The 18,463-nt window shown below is 38.2% G+C and overlaps 1 protein-coding gene and 2 non-coding genes across 3 annotated transcripts; 2 read left to right on the top strand and 1 right to left on the bottom strand.

Moving 5' to 3' along the window:
• Positions 1-254: 254 nt before the first annotated feature.
• On the top strand, positions 255-328 carry Trnan-guu. The gene has a single exon. It is a non-coding gene; the product is annotated as a tRNA-Asn (tRNA).
• A 250-nt stretch (positions 329-578) lies between these two features.
• Positions 579-650, top strand: Trnae-uuc. The gene has a single exon. It is a non-coding gene; the product is annotated as a tRNA-Glu (tRNA).
• Positions 651-14,314: 13,664 nt separating this feature from the next.
• On the bottom strand, positions 14,315-15,497 carry LOC124122057 (forkhead box protein L2-like). The gene has a single exon (XM_046485220.2). The coding sequence runs from the start codon at positions 15,408-15,410 to the stop codon at positions 14,586-14,588; it is 825 nt and encodes a 274-aa protein (XP_046341176.1). The 5' UTR covers positions 15,411-15,497; the 3' UTR covers positions 14,315-14,585.
• Between the last annotated feature and the right edge of the window lie 2,966 nt (positions 15,498-18,463).

The following is an 18,463-nucleotide window of genomic DNA, read 5'->3' as shown; positions in this document are numbered from 1 at the left end:
TAATTATACTTTTCTCATTTTCACAATCATAAGTAAAAAGCATGCATTTCTAGTCATCCATGTAAGTGCATCGATGACCTAACGTCCACATCTTCCAGTAAATGCATCAAGTCAGCCAGTGTGTTATTGTGCAACACAATCCACCGCCTGGAAATTCAGAGATGGAACGCACCATGAGACTTTCCCTTCTTCAACAGTACTTCACTTCCGTAACACCAGTCACATCTCAAAGTCACTCCATACACATCAGTTCGGTCTCTGTGGCGCAATTGGTTAGCGCGTTCGGCTGTTAACCGAAAGGTTGGTGGTTCGAGCCCACCCAGGGACGCACTTGTGTTTTGTCAACTTGAATGACTGATATTTCTCCCTTTCACGTTTTACAGATGAACACTGTGAGCGCAAATACCTGCTACAATATGCCGATATCAACTTCAAGCTAGCTCATGATACAAAGAAGATATTTATTAATGTCAGCTCGTCATCTCTTAAACATCCTAATCTACAACACCAACTTTCACACGCACAATAGGAATAAAGTCTAGTGGTAACTCGTTTTACATTTCCCTCATCTGTCAGCTTCCAATGTGGTCTAGTGGTTAGGATTCCTGGCTTTCACCCAGGCGGCCCGGGTTCGATTCCCGGCATTGGAACAATTTCTTTTCCATCTGACAAGAAAATGAGCTCAACTTGAATAATTATACTTTTCTCATTTTCACAATCATAAGTAAAAAGCATGCATTTCTAGTCATCCATGTAAGTGCACCGATGACCTAACGTCCACATCTTCCAGTAAATGCATCAAGTCAGCCAGTGTGTTATTGTGCAACACAATCCACCGCCTGGAAATTCAGAGATGGAACGCACCATGAGACTTTCCCTTCTTCAACAGTACTTCACTTCCGTGACACCAGTCACATCTCAAAGTCACTCCTCAAGGTTGGTGGTTCGAGCCCACCCAGGGACGCACTTGTGTCTTGTCAACTTGAATGACTGATATTTCTCCCTTTCACGTTTTACAGATGAACACTGTGAGCGCAAATACCTGCTACAATATGCTGATATCAACTTCAAGGTAGCTCATGATACAAAGAAGATATTTATTAATGTCAGCTCGTCATCTCTTAAACATCCTAATCTACAGATTTATTTTTTCATGGACGAAATGTTTGAGCCTGACCCCTGATTTTTTTGTTTGACTACCAAATGAAGGGACAAATTTCATTGTGGTTTCAGATAGCCTGATGTCCATAATACATGAAATCAAGTGCTGGACATCCAACATGTCCAGCTAAATGTCATTTTGGCCGCCAATTTCAAGATGGCCGCCTTTTATTTTCCAATTTGTTCCCAATTTCAGAAATAAGCATGAAAATAAGAGTTTACTATTCCAAGACAACTTTTGTGTAATGAAAGGGTGTCAGGCACTAAATCCAAACATTTTGATATACAATTTGTTTGGTTTTGTGTAATAAATGTTTCTCTGTGATCAGATTATATTGAAAAATCTATTGTTTTTTTAATATTTTTCATCATTCAAAGACAGTAAGAATTTGTTTCTTCAATGTTATGACTATAAATAGCCTTAAAAAATTATGATTGACAACAGCTGTTTTTTGTATTTGTAATAATTAATCATCACAGAAATAACATTGTTTTCTTGCACTGCAAAACCTGTTTTCCTTGCTCAAAATGTCCTCAATATTTTCACACAAATTTCCGAGTGCTAACCCCATGTGTGATGAAATCTCTGCATTTCAGTTTCATACAAAACAAATTTAAGTTTTGCAGATATTACCATAGTTAAAATAAACATTATCTATTTAAAACCCTGCTAGAAAACAAAAACAATATTTGGTTTCATATGAAGTTTAATTACTCATAATAAGACCTAAAATTGTGCAGCAAAACATATAATTCCCCATTAACATCTGAAACTACTGTATGTTGTCAGTTAATGAATAAATACGATGCATCTGTGTTTATATAAAATTGATGCAATGACCGGTCCTTTCCATTAACACCAACAAGCATGGAGTTGACAATTCACCTGGAGGATGATTTTCGGGAGTATATTTGATTTTAAAGCAAGATAAAGTTTAGACAACAACATTCAGATAACAATGATACTGCCAAGCTTGTACATGTCAATATAAAAGTATCTTACAGTATTAATTATACTGTTCTTTAATAAAACCTGTCTAACATGAGCTGTCTGCTATTCATTGCCGAGGACATTGTTGCTGCTGTTACTGTTGGCAAAGTAATTACGCCAAAGCACATTCTACTTCCATGGGTAATCAAAACTCTGAAGGTAATGCTGAGCTCAAAACTTTAAATCGCTTGGGCCACTCTTGTTCATACTCAACCTTGGAGGAGATTGACACTGGGCTGGGTACCGACAAGATGGAACATGTAGATATTGATGAAGTACCTCTTCCAGCAAGCATCCATCAGTCTGTTCCAACTCTACATGCTTTTGACAACATTGACAGACAAGAGGAAGTACTAAGTGGATCAGGGACATCACATTGTTTCAATGGCATAACAGTTCAGCCAACTTCTCTGACATGTATGCCACCCAGATCAAAACCCAATGTGGAGAAGAAAGTGAAGCGGCGAACAATTGAGCCTTCCGATCAGCTACTTCCTATCTGCACTGTCTGGAAAATGGAAGGTCCACAACCAATTGTGCCAGCTGGCCTTTCTACTGAAGTGATAGTCGCAAAAACAAGTGCACACCAGCCATTTCAAGTTGAGTTTCAGATACTTTATTACAGCTACTAGATAAGGTGAATTTGCAGTTGGCACCACAGAAGGTAAGAAACGAATCAACTCACTAACGTATAATTCTTACATAACTTAACTACTTAAGTTTCCAATTTACAGAAAATGTCCAAATGCGAATCGTCCAAATCGTATATCAATGGCTAAAATGAACAGGGCCCATGCATTCACAGAAAAAAAATGATATTCCAATTACAGTCAAGTCTCTTTAATCCGACAATCGGCTTTATCCGATACTAATGATGGGAACCGATTAAATCAGTGCTATTTAGACCCGTTAATCCGACAGTCTCGCACTCCGACACCCACACACTAATTTGCAACGAATTACCGAAATCACTCATTAATCAGTCTCGTTAATCCGACACAGTGATCAGCGTACTCCGTGGTCATCTGCCAGCGAGTACACAGCCCGTGTTTTTATGCGAGACGAATCGGCTGGTAGCTGCATATTACAACGGCTGCAGAGATAAACTTGCTTAACAATAAACAATTAATGCTTTAAATAAAGAAAACTGTATAATTCACATGCTTAGACTACCTCAATCTTATTAAAATCAGATACAAGTTCTCGCTATCGACGAGGACATCCCATTACAGGTCACGTCAGAACAACCTTTCGCGAACTAAGACCTACCAATGATATGATCAACAGGAAGTCGACGTTAGCCACTTAGAAAGCATCTGTCCTAAGCTTTGATTACCAGTTTCAAAGTTGCGACTTACATTCCAGACTATGCTTTTTAAAGTATTTTGAATCGGTCATACAGTCCGTAACAGTTGTACATACTTAAGGTTCTCTTACAGAATACCCGAGTTAATATATATGGAAATGTCGCACCTTGTAACAATGTCATCACCATGATTATGTGTCTTTTCAGGTTGAACTGTTGTGCCTGAGACCAACATCTTATACAATCAGGAACAACTCTAAGATGGCTTCGACATCTCAACCTAAACGGAAACGTATCCCCAGTGATCCAGAGCAAGTGTGAAACATACACGTACCTATTAGATAGTTTAAAGTGTTTTGTTCTGAAAATATCGTAGCAAAATTTAGCTGCAAAAACTTCAACTGACACGCCCTGGCCATAAATAGCACAGAAGGGAATGTCTTTTGCCAACATCAGATAAAATCATATTTTCCCATTCTGATGGAAGCGCGTATTAAATGATTGTATAGTATTGTTGTATAGTGCTAATGACAATTTCGGGTAAAGTATCATGTCAAATGTTTACAATAACGTCAAAACAAATATGTTTCTAATACAAAAACTTCCACTTGAAATAAACGATTGAAACATAGTGGCGTTCTTGCATTGAAGGTAATTAATGGATTTTTTAAAAGTAGTTGATTCATAATATCATCTACATTTTGAAGCAAAGGTATTTTCCTGCCAGTAATTTCATTCCATGCAGATTATAGCTCAGCATAAAAGCTAAGCTGGGAATTAACAAAAGCCCTCAGCAATTTAAGTCTCAGTGTACATTGTTACAACACAAATGTGGTATATTCAAACCACCATCTAAACAAACACCAATACAGGTATCTAATGCTATTTTAGCAGTTTTATTGTGTTTTACTAAACATTTGAGTAAATCTATTCTAAGCCCAGGTACAGGAAGTATAGTGAACGCATACTACAAGAGAGAACTCGTAAGGGTGTTTATTACAATTGCTCTACCCTGTAGGGTAAGCTGTCTACATTACCATGACTGTAACAACGTTTGTATTTTGTCTATTTTCTTTCCCCAAATTAATGTTTCACACATTGCTTTATCCGTGCCAAAATAAATGCCTAATATTTCTACACAATCTTTCTTAATTTTAACCGGGATGTTGATTGAACAGTATTTTCACCCAACAACAAAACTAAATGTTTCTTCGACGGATCCGACATCTGAGACAGTGAATGTAGTGTCATCAGCATGTTGACACATCAAAGAATAAATATCATTGTTGATACTGATTCCATGAATATCGGGATTATTCTTACCTACATGTATAGTAGATTCAGTGTCCCCTATACCAAAACGTACAGCATAGAGCTCATTGGATCTCACTGACGAACACCAAGAGTTAAGGTTAAATGAGCGTCAAATGACCATTACGTTTAACAGAACTTGTTATATCAGTATAGTGAATTTTAGTCCATGAAATTATGAAATCTCCAATTAATGTCTCTTTTGCCACATTCCTTTTATAAAACAAACTAATTATACTCTTTTTCATGGTACGTGAAAGCTTTCTTCGTGTATACAATCGACAACTTGTATGAAGAAGGGACATAAAATGTCCCAAACCTACAAATAAAATTCAACTGTTAGCCCATCAGGGCCATGTGATTTATTCTTCTGTATACCCTTGAGTGCCACGGAAAACTCGGTTACAGGCCGGCAAAGCCACATTTCGAAAATAGATAGCCCAAATTGATGTGGCTCTCGCGGCAATGGTTATGGTTGCGTGATTGTATAATGTGGCTTTCGCGGCTATGCTGTCAAAACATGCTTTGTGATTCTAACGGGTTACCGTATATAACAAAACAAGTCTTGTTTTCTCATTTTTTATTCCACAAGGATAACATATTCATCAAAACTTTACATTAATTACCCGCTAGAATAGGTGAAATGCACTCAGCTGAAAATGTGGCTCTACCGGCAATAGCCATTTCTGAAATGTGGCTCTCCCGGCTAGACACCGAAAACTCACTCTGAGAAATAGTTACACTCTTCCAAAAAGAAACGCACAGGTAGATTTTTAGTAAATATATTGTAACTAATAAAGTCGATATATTTAATTTAATATCATAGATACAAATATGAAATTTTGGGGATCGATAGTCACATATTGTCGTTGTACAAAGACATTGAAAACTTTCATTGTCATGTCACATAAGGCCACAAGGTTGCGCTGAACTCAGTATCTCGTGTGACCGCCCCGGGCAGCAATTACGACTCTGCATCTCCGCAGCACTAACTAGATAAGTGTACGAATTCTGTCCTGCGGAATTATGCGCCATTCTGCTTGTAACGCCAGAAATTGAGGATATCTTCTGTTTTCAGCTTGTATTGAATTCTAAAATAAACAGCGTTTTCTTGATTGCTCGTTGTGCGATCTCCCTCCACTCGCCTTGTCATATCTAACACTGTTACATGCAAAAGGAATTTCATGAAGTTCTTCTTTGTCGCCTTCGTCTTCTTCCTTTTCTTCTATTGGTCCGTCATTATTGTCCCCCTTTTCTTCAGACATATGTTCCGGGCGGTCGGGTAGCCTAGTGGTTAAAGCGTTCGCTCGTCACGCCGGGTTCGATTCCCGACATGGGTACAATGGGTGAAGCCCATAGCTGGTGCCCCCGCCGTGAGATTGCTAAAATATTGCGAAAAGCGGCGTAAAACCAAACTCACTCACTCAGACATATGTTCAGGCATCTCACCAGATTCTTCATCGTTGCCCCTTTTTATTACGCTTTTTAAAAGCATGAGAAAGTTATTACGCTTTTTAAAAGCATGAGAAAATTATTACGCTTTTTAAAAGCAAGAAATAGAAATTTAGCTAAAGCATTAATTGTGCATAGGGTTTTAGATGTACAGAGTGTTACAAATGTATCAAAAGTTACATTTGGGTAAAAATAATAAGGTAAAACGTTATGACTCAAACTGTCATAATATGGACATTGTAAACAAACATCTAGATAATTTTTAAATACATAATATTGCTTAATACAAGAAAAAAATAAAGTTTTGAGTAAGTTCTTAAACTACTAGACTACTGTTGGTTATCTATATCAAAACATCTTATTTTAGAGTTATCAATAAAACCAATTACTCCTTGACTATCCCAAACATGGCAAAAACCACGTGAATAAAGAAGTTGTTTTACTTTTAGTGCCCAGCAATTTACTCTCTTTTCTGCCAGGTTGTATTGATATGAATAAGCATGACTGAGGATTATATTAGTTTTTTTTAGATACAAGTCGGAGCCAATATTTGACAATACGAACGTGTTGATTGACTTTAAGTGAGTATGACAACAAATCTTCATTTTGTCGAGGCGTCTTTTGCAATCACACGATTGTACTGTTGAATAAGACCACATCATCTGCAATCATTAGAATATAAAGTTCAATCATTCCTAATTGGATATTACGTTGCCCGTCTGAATTAAGAAAATCAACGATGTCATTTACAAAGAATGAAAACAGAAAGGTAGATAACTCACACCCCCGTCGTACACCTAACTGGTAATCGAAAAATCTGTATAGCCACCATTAAAAAATAAACAAGATTTAACATTTTCATGCATATTTTTAAGTATTCTAAATATTGTACCATTAACATTACCGATCCAGAGTTTGTAAAATAAACTTGTCCTACACACTGAATCGAACTCTTAAGATCTATGAATGCACAATAGAATCTACTTTTATGTAACATTAAGTATTTTTTTCAATCAAAGCATTGATAACATACACATCAGATGTTCAAAATCCTCGGGTACTAAAAACCTATCTTGATCTGCCCAATCGTAAAAACGTTTACACATTATCTTAGCAAATATTTTCCCTGAACACTCAAGTAAAGCTCTGCACGCTAACGTCGAACCCATTTGACAGAGGTGTCACTTCCCGTGCATCTGATGTCGATTCCATTCGACAGGCGTATAGCATAACGACACCCCAAAATAAAACTCGCCATATCTTTTTACCAAAAAGGCTTTGCGTAACATTTAAATTACGTATGACGCGCATAAATGCTGAGCTTGTTCAATATCAAAACTTTCAGTAATTTATTTACCTCAAAAAGAAAATATCCCGAGTTAAAAATGTTTCGGCCAAACTTCTCGGCACACAATTACAAGATATTGTTGACTTTTGGCAAACAACTCCAAATGCATCGTGATCTCGTAATACTATTATAACCACTTACATCTAACTTAAGTTTCTATAATTAGTATCATGGTTGTATATATCTTTGTAAAAGTATCTCATTTTTATCGAGTTTGCAATTTATTTCGTTTGATAAACTTTCTGACATTGACCTGTTGTTGACAATCCGACCAACGTAAGAAATACGTTTGGGCATGGCCTAACTCGCGATTTGTTTGGTTGAACAAAGTCAACAAACAGTTCGAAAAATTAAAAATATTTTATGATACGCAAAACCTGAACTTATATACATTATAGGTAAACCATTCAGTAGAAACATTATGCATATTACGAAAAGCAATCAAGATTCTTGCAATTTTATCTAACCGCTTCTAACACATCGAGGCAAAATATGCAAAAGTTTATCAAAGTACCGTCGCGTAATCCCGAAAAAGATTAAACAGAAATTACATAATGTAAGATTCTATCTTCAACTGTTTACTATGTTTGTCCTGGGCAGCAGTCTCCACTCCGATGTTTTATATTTGTTCGTGATTGACGCCGGTGCGTAACATGTTTGAAGTCTAAATCCAAATCGTAATGTTTGGGTTCCACTGTCTATTTTTTTCGAATTATTTTCTGACAACGACGGGGAGTGATATAACATATTCACATGGCACAATAATACCAATATTATATTGTTATTGGTCTAACATTACAAAAAGAACAATTTAGAATATTAAAGATGTTGAAAACTTTTTCTGAGAACCTCACGTCCTCTGAACCTATTAAAATTTTGGTACACGATAACTGGATGGAGGATGTAAATATATTTAGGCTCTGTGTGTGATTTTGCACCAAAGACAAATTAAATTGTACCCAAAATACTTTGTGAATTTGTACCTAAGAAAATAAACTAAGCGGCAAAAGAAAGTATAGGTTAGCAATTTGTAATTTTCCTAAAAACAGCGATAACTACTGGAAAGTGGGTATTGGGAATATGACTGCCCAGGAACTGGTACCAAAAAACACCTCACCTGAACGCGCCACCTTTGACGGCGCTCGTGCGGTGACAAAAAAAATGTTGAAACAGATTTCTCGCCTATGGCATAAACTGCACGTGCATGTTAGTTGTATAAATGCGTTCGTCCGCAGGGTATAACCACACGTGATGAAAGCACACAAAGGAAATGCCACGACTGTCACAGGAGCAGAGAGAGAGAGAGAGAGCCATCGGTATGGCCGAAATGGGGGCAACACAGGTCCAAATTGCCAGAAGGTATTGTTGTACACCATTGACAGTAGCCAGGCTGATTCAACGGTACCGGCAGACAGGGAGGACAAAGGACAGGCCTAGAACCGGACGACCCCGAGTGACAACACCACTGGAAGACGGTCAGATACGGCTCATTCTACTGCGAAACAGATTCGTAACGGCGACGGCGGCAACAGCGTTGGGACATCCCATTAGCCAACGTACAGTACTACGACGACTTCGTGCTGCTGGAATCCGAGCGTATCGTACTTTCCGAGGAATGGTACTGACTGCTCAACATCGACGCCTGAGACTGCGATGGGCGAGGCAGGTTCGACGCTGGCAAGTGAGAAATTGGCGTCGAGTGCTGTTTACTGATGAAAGTCGGTTTAACTTGTTTCGAAATGACGGCAGAGAACGAGTTTAACGAGGGGAACGTTTGGCTCCGGCGTGTATTCGAGAGGTCCATCCATTCGGCGGAGGAGGTGTCATGGTGTGGGATGGTATTTGTGGAGATCAGAAGACTGATTTGGTGATTATACAGGGAAACCTGAACGCTGTGCAGTACAGAGACCAAGTATTGCAGCCAGTTGTGCTTCCGTTCTTACAAAACCAACAGCAGGGGACATTGTTTCAACACGACAATGTCAGGCCCCATACTGCAAGACTGACTCGGAACTTTCTAAACCAGCAGAACGTTGACGTTTTGCCCTGGCCTGCCCACTCACCCGATATGAATCCTATTGAACATCTGTGGGACCAACTTGACAGACAGATAATTAGAGCACGCCATCAGCCTCCCGTCAACAGACAAGAATTGCAGCAGGCCCTGAGAGACGAGTGGCAACGGATTCCAGTCCACGTCATCAGAAGACTGACGTCATCGGTGAGGCGGCGTATCACAGCATGCATTGAGGCAGCTGGAGGTCATACACGCTATTGAAGGCAACTGTGTCGCCAATGAACTTGTAGTTTGTCTGACAATTTTTTGGTGACATTTCAGACAACTTTTGAAAATATAAATTTCTTACCCCACCATTGTTTACCTTGAGCTTACATTACCTGTGATTGCACAATTTCATTCATACTGTGGTTGATCAATCATTTGTTACCCCTCCCTAGATTATAATTATAATTCACAACAAAACCTCTTCTTGTTATTTTTTTATCGATCATGGAACTCGACCTATACTTTCTTTTGCCGCCCAGTTTAAGACAATAGATCTATAATTATATTTATGTTTCCATGTAGATGAGCAGAAGACATAATAAAATATTTCATTAAGTTATGATCATAAAATGAATATGAATGTGATCCTTGAAATTGATCCTTAAAAATGTGAAAAATATTGACACCTCAGAAATGAGGGCTTTTAAAGTTATAATTCTACCTAACTTGTCACATGGTTTGACTAAGGTCTATCAAAGAATGGTCCTTATGCAAATCTTTTTTTAAAATGTGACACTGACAATTTCTGGCACTTAACCAAAGCGTATTCAAGGAAAGACAAATATGTTTTTGATTGAAAATATGACTTTCCTTTATAGTTCTTGTTTCATGATGACAGGGCAACTTTTATACACACTAGCTGAGGAAGTTGTGATACTGTGGTTGCATACAAAGGAAAAAACAGGTTGGAAGCAGTAGCTGTATGTATAAAATAGACCACATAAGGTGAACTAAAGTCATGGGGCGTGGCTGACAGGAAAAAATACATCTGGCAAGGGTAAACGGTACACAGGCACATTTCTTTTCACTCCAACCAGAAGACTGAGACAAACAGAACATGATAAGGACCCTTTCTGACTGGATATTCTGAAACCCATCAAAAGATCAAGGATGTCAGATCCAAAGCTGGTGATGGTCTGCATTTATGTTAAATCTTTTTATACATCATACTGACTGATACACGAAAACCTGTTGACCACAGTCCACAATGGTTTATGTTCCTTCAGGGACACGAGGCTCACTGTCAGACATCCGAGCATATTGCAACAAACCTGGAATGTCCGGCCAGACTAATTACACATTATTTCATCGGTGAGAACACAGAACAAATACATGTATAAGGTAGGATATTTCCATGTACGTTTCTCCAACAGAACAGAACTGCAAGATTTGTCAATATGCCCTGTTTCTTTTTCAAAAGATAGCATTTTCTTATAAACATATGGCTAACTCACCAGCTTATGTGCCACCTGGTCCTTGTGATTAAACAAGCAAAAATTTCATGTACTGTTACAAGTATTTAATGTATCACATTCCTATTACAAATATATTTTAGAAATGTTTTATTTGGAAACAAACCACTTAATGCACAAGATGAATGTCCATATGAGTTTATTATGTATATGTTAAGGATCTGATCGATTTATTTATTATTCATAGAATACTAAAATTAAATGACATCAAATAGTTACTTATTCACATAATTGATGTTCAGAGTGAAAGATAATTATTGTAGAATAAAATATCTTGAAACTAAAGATAATAATTGAAGTTTGTGCACTCAATTGTTATGATGCATTGACCAATATTTAGTGTCCATACATACAATCATTGTGGAAAGAATAACTAGATCTACTAAATATAAAAATATAACACAAAATTTTAAAACCTGTAAACAGCTGTAAATAATTAAACAATTACAAATCTATAATCAATACGCAACCATGGCGGTCTTCATATTTTTTTAATTAATTTAGAAATGCTTCGTGAAATTGTTCTAAAATTATGATAGAATCTATGAATGTATTATGAAAGGACATGGAGTCTGTTTTTCAATATTTTATATTTCACTTACTGTTATCGTTACCTTTTGCAAATTAACACGCTTTGTCATACAAATATGTGATAAATCATGTATAAAGGAGATGTTGAATTGCTGAAGAATAAAGCGAAAATGTCAAAAACTAAAATAAAAATGTCAAAAACAAAAACGAAAAGGTCAAAAACTAAATGAAAATACAGAAAACTATTTCCACCGCGGTGGAAATAGTTTTCTGTATTTTCATTTTAGTTACCACCCCTGGACGAGATCGCTACATACGACTGTTCCTCCAACGTCATCGCAATGCCACAGCTGCGGAGACTGCAGGACGCATCCCTGGTTTGAGGAGGATATCGGACCAGACTGTCAGGGACTATCTTCGCGAGGCTGGAATCCAACTCGGAAGACAGTACAGTTATCGTCCCTGTTTGCAACAGATCCATCGACAGCGACGCTGGCGTTGGTGCCATACCTTACAGCCTTGGAATTTGAGAAACTGGAGTGTGGTTTAGCTATGCCCTGGCCGTCGAGATCTCCAGATCTCAACCCAATCGAACACCTCTGGGATGAACTCGATCGACGTGTACGTCAACGTCAGAACACGCCGCAGACGCTCACGCAACAGGCCAACGCGTTACAAGCAGAATGACGCAGGACAGAATTCGTACACTTATCCAGTCAGTGCCGAGGAGATGCAGAGCCGTGATTGCTGCCCGGGGCGGTCACACGAGATACTGAGTTCAGCGCAACCTTGTGGCCTTATGTGACATGACAATGAACAGTTTTCAATGCCATTGTTCAACGACAACATGTGACTATCGATCTCCAAACTTTCATATTTGTATCTATGATATTAAATTAAATATATCGACTTTATTAGGTACAATACATTTACTAAAAATCTACCTGTGCGTTTCTTATTTTGAAGAGTGTACGTTAGGTAACTGTAATAGGGTTCAGTTAACCCAAGGACGCAGTTACGACAGTATATGGAAGTATAGGAATCCCAACAAACGGGAATATACAAGGCAACAAATTGTTGATGGTGTCATCAAGCAGAGAGGTACAGATTTGATTCTTATATACAGATCACTTATATGTTTCATAATGAATTGCTGTTTAAAACCTTCAACTATTAGTGGCCATAACATCAACTGTCTCCTTATCAATTTCAGTAAAGTAGAGAGGGGACCAAGTCTGTGTATTCTTAACAATAAACTATCAGAAGATGCTGATTTCATTCAAAACAATGTTCATGATAACATCGTTTCCAAACCTATGTCTCCAAACCATTGATTTGGTGAGATTACTCCAAACATATTGAGTTCACAACCAGATATATAAAATGTAAGGATAATAAAACTGATTCATATCTGGAGACGTGAACACCTGGTGCCCTCTCCACAGCTAACTTTCAACATGATCTAAATGTTGCATAAACAGCAAAATGTGTAGCCGCGATGTGATGCGGCCCATTGTGATGTAAGATGTTGTCTCCGAGACGAACCGTGTCATACTGCTTCATGAGCAGTGTTTCGGTAGATTCGATCGTGATTGTGTCCAGCACGGGGTGTAAGGCTATAACAAATTCAGTGAATGTTTGTCGGCATTATTTTTCAAAAGTTAACAACTTGTGGTGATGTGCTTGTTTTGCCGGAAATCATAAAACCATTACAATAATATATTTTTCTTACTTATTTTTTAGTTATTGTCCCTGTTAAAGATGCCCTTCGTTGTGTTCATAAAGCGACAAAACCCTTTCCATATCTACTATAAATATCGGCATTAAGTCGATTGTACGATTCCGACTATATCATGAGCATGTGTTTATGAATCTCTATCAAATAGTAATGATACCAGGTGTTCGCGAAAAGGTGAGCGTATCCTGCCCCACCGGTGGCACCCGTCACAAACACACGCAAAGTCAATTGTTCACCTGAGAAAACACGGGAACATATGGTACAAGTCAAAATAAGTAATATTTACCCCCTGTTTAGTCCATCAACGTAAAAAAAACAACTGCCAATATTTTTAATCATATGATAAATTAGTTCAACAGACCTCCTCCTTGGTCTAGCGGCTAGAGCCTCTGACCTCAGAGCGAAAGGTAGGTGTTCGATTCCCGTTCGCTTCATACCAAAAGACGTTAAAAGGTGGTACTTGCTGTTACCCTGCCTGGCGCTCGGCATTAAGGGGAGAATACAAGGACTTGGCGGCTCCGAGTCAGTATGCAGAGTAAGTGTGTCGCTAAATAAGTGCAGTAATCTTGAACACGACGTTAAATCACAGTTCAACTAAACTCTAAACTCAATATGTATAAGAAAAATGAAAGTCACCATTCTCACCGAGGTTAGTTCCTACTTTAAGGAACGGGGTAGGTTACTGGTTAAAGTGTTCGTTCGCCACACTGAAGTCACAAGGTTGATTCCACATGGTAAAAAAATGTGAAGCCCATATTGTCCCCACCATGATATGTGCTGGGATATGGATAGAAAAAACCTCACCGACTCGTCACTACGTCAATTACAATACGTCAATCGGAAGGTGCAAACAATGAGCCGCACAAGGTTAGAAGACATATGCCTTTGAAACATGAAAAATGACAGTGCCAGATGTGTTTTCCTTCAATATTTTATTTACATGCTTGGACGAAGACACTCCATTCTTAGCAATAAAAATCTTCAATAATGATGTAACAATATAAATACAATATAACTACAAAACAAAGAGGTGTTACACACTCACCGTTCTCACAACACAGGCACTAGAATGTAAGAACAACACCCCAAACATCGATTATCTTTCTCGCGTCATGCAATACACCTTTCACTTCATCGTCTTAGATCGCAACGCCCGCTCAGGGTAAATAATTGTTTATCATCGTCCGATTGAGTCTAAATGACATTTCATTTACTCCGTATAAGGCACGGGAGTGTGCGTGAAGTCTTTGCTTCTGTATAAGTCGCACCCCCAAGATGAGGACACTGCAAGTCCGGGGGTGGGGGCAGGGGAGCTGTAGACGGAGGGCTGTGACTGGTAGGGTGCGTACAATCCTTGGGTGACCCCGGTAGATACTGGTGGACAGTAGAAGCTTGTCTGGGTGGCATACACAGGGGACGGAGGGCTGTAGCACGGCCGGTAGGTAGGCGTCCCAACAGTAGAGGGAGTCATCGGGACGTAACCGAGGTTGTATCTGTAGCTGAGTGGTAGGTTACTCACGCACGTGTCCCGGCTCAGACTATTCTTTCTGGCACGACGACGGGCTTGACGGCGTCTGAAGTCACCGCGGGAGAAGTCGTCGATACATGCTGGATGTATGGACCAGTAGTTGCCCTTTCCGTTGTCGGCCCGGCCACTCTTGACGAAACACTCGTTGAGGGAGAGGTTGTGCCTGATGCTGTTCCTCCACGCCTTGTCCTTGTTGTTGTAGTAGGGGAAGTTGTCCATGATGTAGCTGTAGATGTCACTCAACAACATCTTCTTACCCTCAGTGCTGAGGATTGCCATGGAGATAAGAGCGATGTAGGAATGTGTCGGCTTGACTCCAGGTCGACGGTCTCTCGCTGTTGGGCCAACCGCCGTATCCTTGTCGAGGGGGGAGCTGGAGCAGGGGGCGCCTCCGTCGTCGCTGGAGATTGGGGATGGGACGCTACCCTCCTCCTCGCTGAAGGAGTTGTCTTCCTTGCGACCTGTTGTATTTTGGCCAGTGATGAAGTCTATGCTGAAGTTGATCATGGCGGAGATGATTCAGTTCAAAGATAAACACCCGAGTGTTTGTTCCGATTGTCAAGATAGGATTGATGAGTGATCAAATGTTCACTGTGTACAGATGGAGCTCGATATGACAAGTGAGATCGCTCACGTTTATTTATAGTCAATTGGACGTCTGTGATTGGTCAAAGGAGGGGATGGGTCGTTCGTGTTTGTCACGCGCGGTGCCTGGCAGGTGATAATGAGAATGAATGACACACGTCAGAAGACAAGCTTGCATGTCGAGACGAATTTGTTTATGCTTTCATCTATTTGTTAATATTATCTTTTCTTAACGTTTAAATGTATTTGCACATTCATATTTCTTATATGAAATATCCGTAAGCCATAACATCTTCTCTTTGAATAAAATTGCAATGAAAACTCGCGCTCGTTAGGGAATGACTAAGTGTGACAACAGAAATTCTGATCAAAACAAAATATCTCCCGCAGTTACAGCAAGTGAGAAATACTTCGCTTCTATATGTTATTAATCCTTTTTATTTAAAGAATCTCTATAACTGGTACTTTTGGGAACATGTCGCACGGGGTTCCTAAGAGTTATTGATAAATATTAAACCCTTATCAGATAAAAGTCAGAACAAGGCATATTGTATTTTCATGCCGCGTGGAAAATACACATTAAATATGTTGTTGGGTTAAATAAACACAGGACATTATGAAGGATTAAATAAACATAGGATATAATGTAGGAAGGAGTAAGCATATACTCCGAAACGTTGTGTTCCTCATAATAAAGAAGCTGACATCAATAAATTCTCTTCCTTTTGTGTATCACTTCTAAATGCCTTACAAAGACTTTAGATGATGTAGGTTTAAATAAACATAACTCTATGCTGTAGATTTAAATAAACATAGGCTATGCTGTAGGTTTATTAGACCATTTACTTTACTTTACATCATTCAGTACAATATACTCAGTATGTACAGAGATATTTACATTGATGAACATTCAATTATTTAAAATATTACTGTTCAATATACATGTACATTCAACTATTTAAAATGCGTTTTTATTATATACAAAAATATCTACAATATTTGCTCGGGATAAATAACGTGCGGTTGTTTGTATATTTTGGAAAATAACCTTTTTTGGTAACTCTAAACTGTATGCCATTTGGGTAGACAGGATTTATGGTAACAATATCATCAGGGTATATTCTATAAGGAAATGATTTGGAAAGAGCTGTCAGCCTCTCCCTTCCTCGGACACACAAGAGCTACTCCCTTGACCCGAACGTTAAAGCCTGATATTGTTCCGTATGCAAATCATGGAACTTGAGTACTCTGTACTGACATATTTACAACTGACATACTTAATACATCAAGTCATCGAAACTGAACATCGGTTCTAATTCACTCTTTTCTTGTTATTTTAAGTTATACATGTGACAACGCCGCTTTTTACAGTATTCCAGTTATATCGCGGCACGTGAGCTTAATGTGGAAGGAAAGCCCGAAGTGATGTCAGGAAAAAACAGACAAGTATATGCAATGAGTACAGTATGTGTGTTAACATGCAATTGTGGAGAAACCAACCGCTGGTTTAACGCAAGTCATCTACGTATATGATATTATAATCTACGTAGAAGAAAGTATCATCTATTAATTGACTTTGGTAACAATAGTTCCGAAACAGTTTCATATAACCGCTGGGTTAATTTGATAATGACCAACTTGTCTGACTTTCAACCTCGACATGTCTTTATTAAGATACTGTCCATAAACATTAAATAAAATAACTTTATGAAGGACAGTTAAGGGATCCACATAAATTCTAACCATTACTAGTTGTTCGGGTTAACATCCGTGAACCAAACCGTAACGTGGGGAAATTACCTAACGGTGAGGAGGGTGACAGATGCCACACCCTCTAATAATTGTACTCGTACTAAAGAGAGGAGACGATAAAATGTTCCCCAAACTACAAATTCGCCTTGTTTCAAATTGATTAAAATTCCTTAAAAATGTAATTAACTCTCTTGAAATTAAACCATTATGATGACGTCACGTTTTTGTTGTTGCATTTCATTCTGAGCCAGGATTTCACTGGCTATTCTGAACGTGTATTTGGTGCAATTAAAACTGAAAATAATGCAAAGATTTAGCGACATTATATCAACCATGGTTTCAGTCGGAGAAATCCGTTGATTCTCGGGATTTCTCTATTAAGGAAATTAGGTTTAAGAGGTGGAAAGTGAATATGAAGGGGTGAAAATCACTCGAACTATAAAAACTATAACAAACTAATACTCGTCATCATCAAATAAGCACTCAAAGTACAATTCTACAGTGTTGTGACATGAATTTATTTGTACTTTATCTTAGCGCTGATAGTTTGAAAATATCAAATGATCTCTTATCATTATTTAAGTAATAACTTGTATTTAAAATATAAATGTGTGTATAAACTATATCCATCTTTTCAACTTCACAAAGCAATATCACTGCCTCTTTTAAGGTGACTTTTGTTGCCATAGTCAATGCTGAATAAATAATTTCCTGTAAATAAATAATTTATAAGTATCTGATGGAGACGCCAAAATGTGAAAGATAGCTTTTATTGACAAAATATATCTATATCACAATCTTAAAATTCAGAACATGTAACCATAGTTTACCAATTGAAACCGGTCGCTTGAATTATGTAAAGAAAGAACTTCGTGTATGTGAACTGTGCATCTCTCCTTCACGTGCAAGCGAATTCCATTATTTGTTTAGATGCCAGGTTCTGTTAAAATATAGACCTACCAGAACAAACGGTCTTATTGCCCTGTCAAAACGCTAGAGAACTTAAGAAACTATCGAGATTTATCGATGAAATATTTAAGGCTTTAAGAAAACACAAACCAGAAAATATATGATTATCCATGCATGACTTCCTGTCATCTTGTCATACATCAATAATTTATGCGTACATGATTATTTTTTAACCTCTTTTGTACCACCGCAGGTGGTTTGAAGACAATTAAACTGTTCTGTTCTGAACTGTTATTCAGAAAGCGGGTTAAAAC

This window comes from Haliotis rufescens, unplaced genomic scaffold (assembly GCF_023055435.1).
Source record: "Haliotis rufescens isolate VD_foot unplaced genomic scaffold, xgHalRufe1.0.p SCAF_1, whole genome shotgun sequence".
Taxonomy (NCBI): domain Eukaryota; kingdom Metazoa; phylum Mollusca; class Gastropoda; order Lepetellida; family Haliotidae; genus Haliotis; species Haliotis rufescens.
The sequence above is the reverse complement of the archived record's forward strand: the minus strand, read 5'-3'. Positions and strand labels throughout refer to the sequence as shown.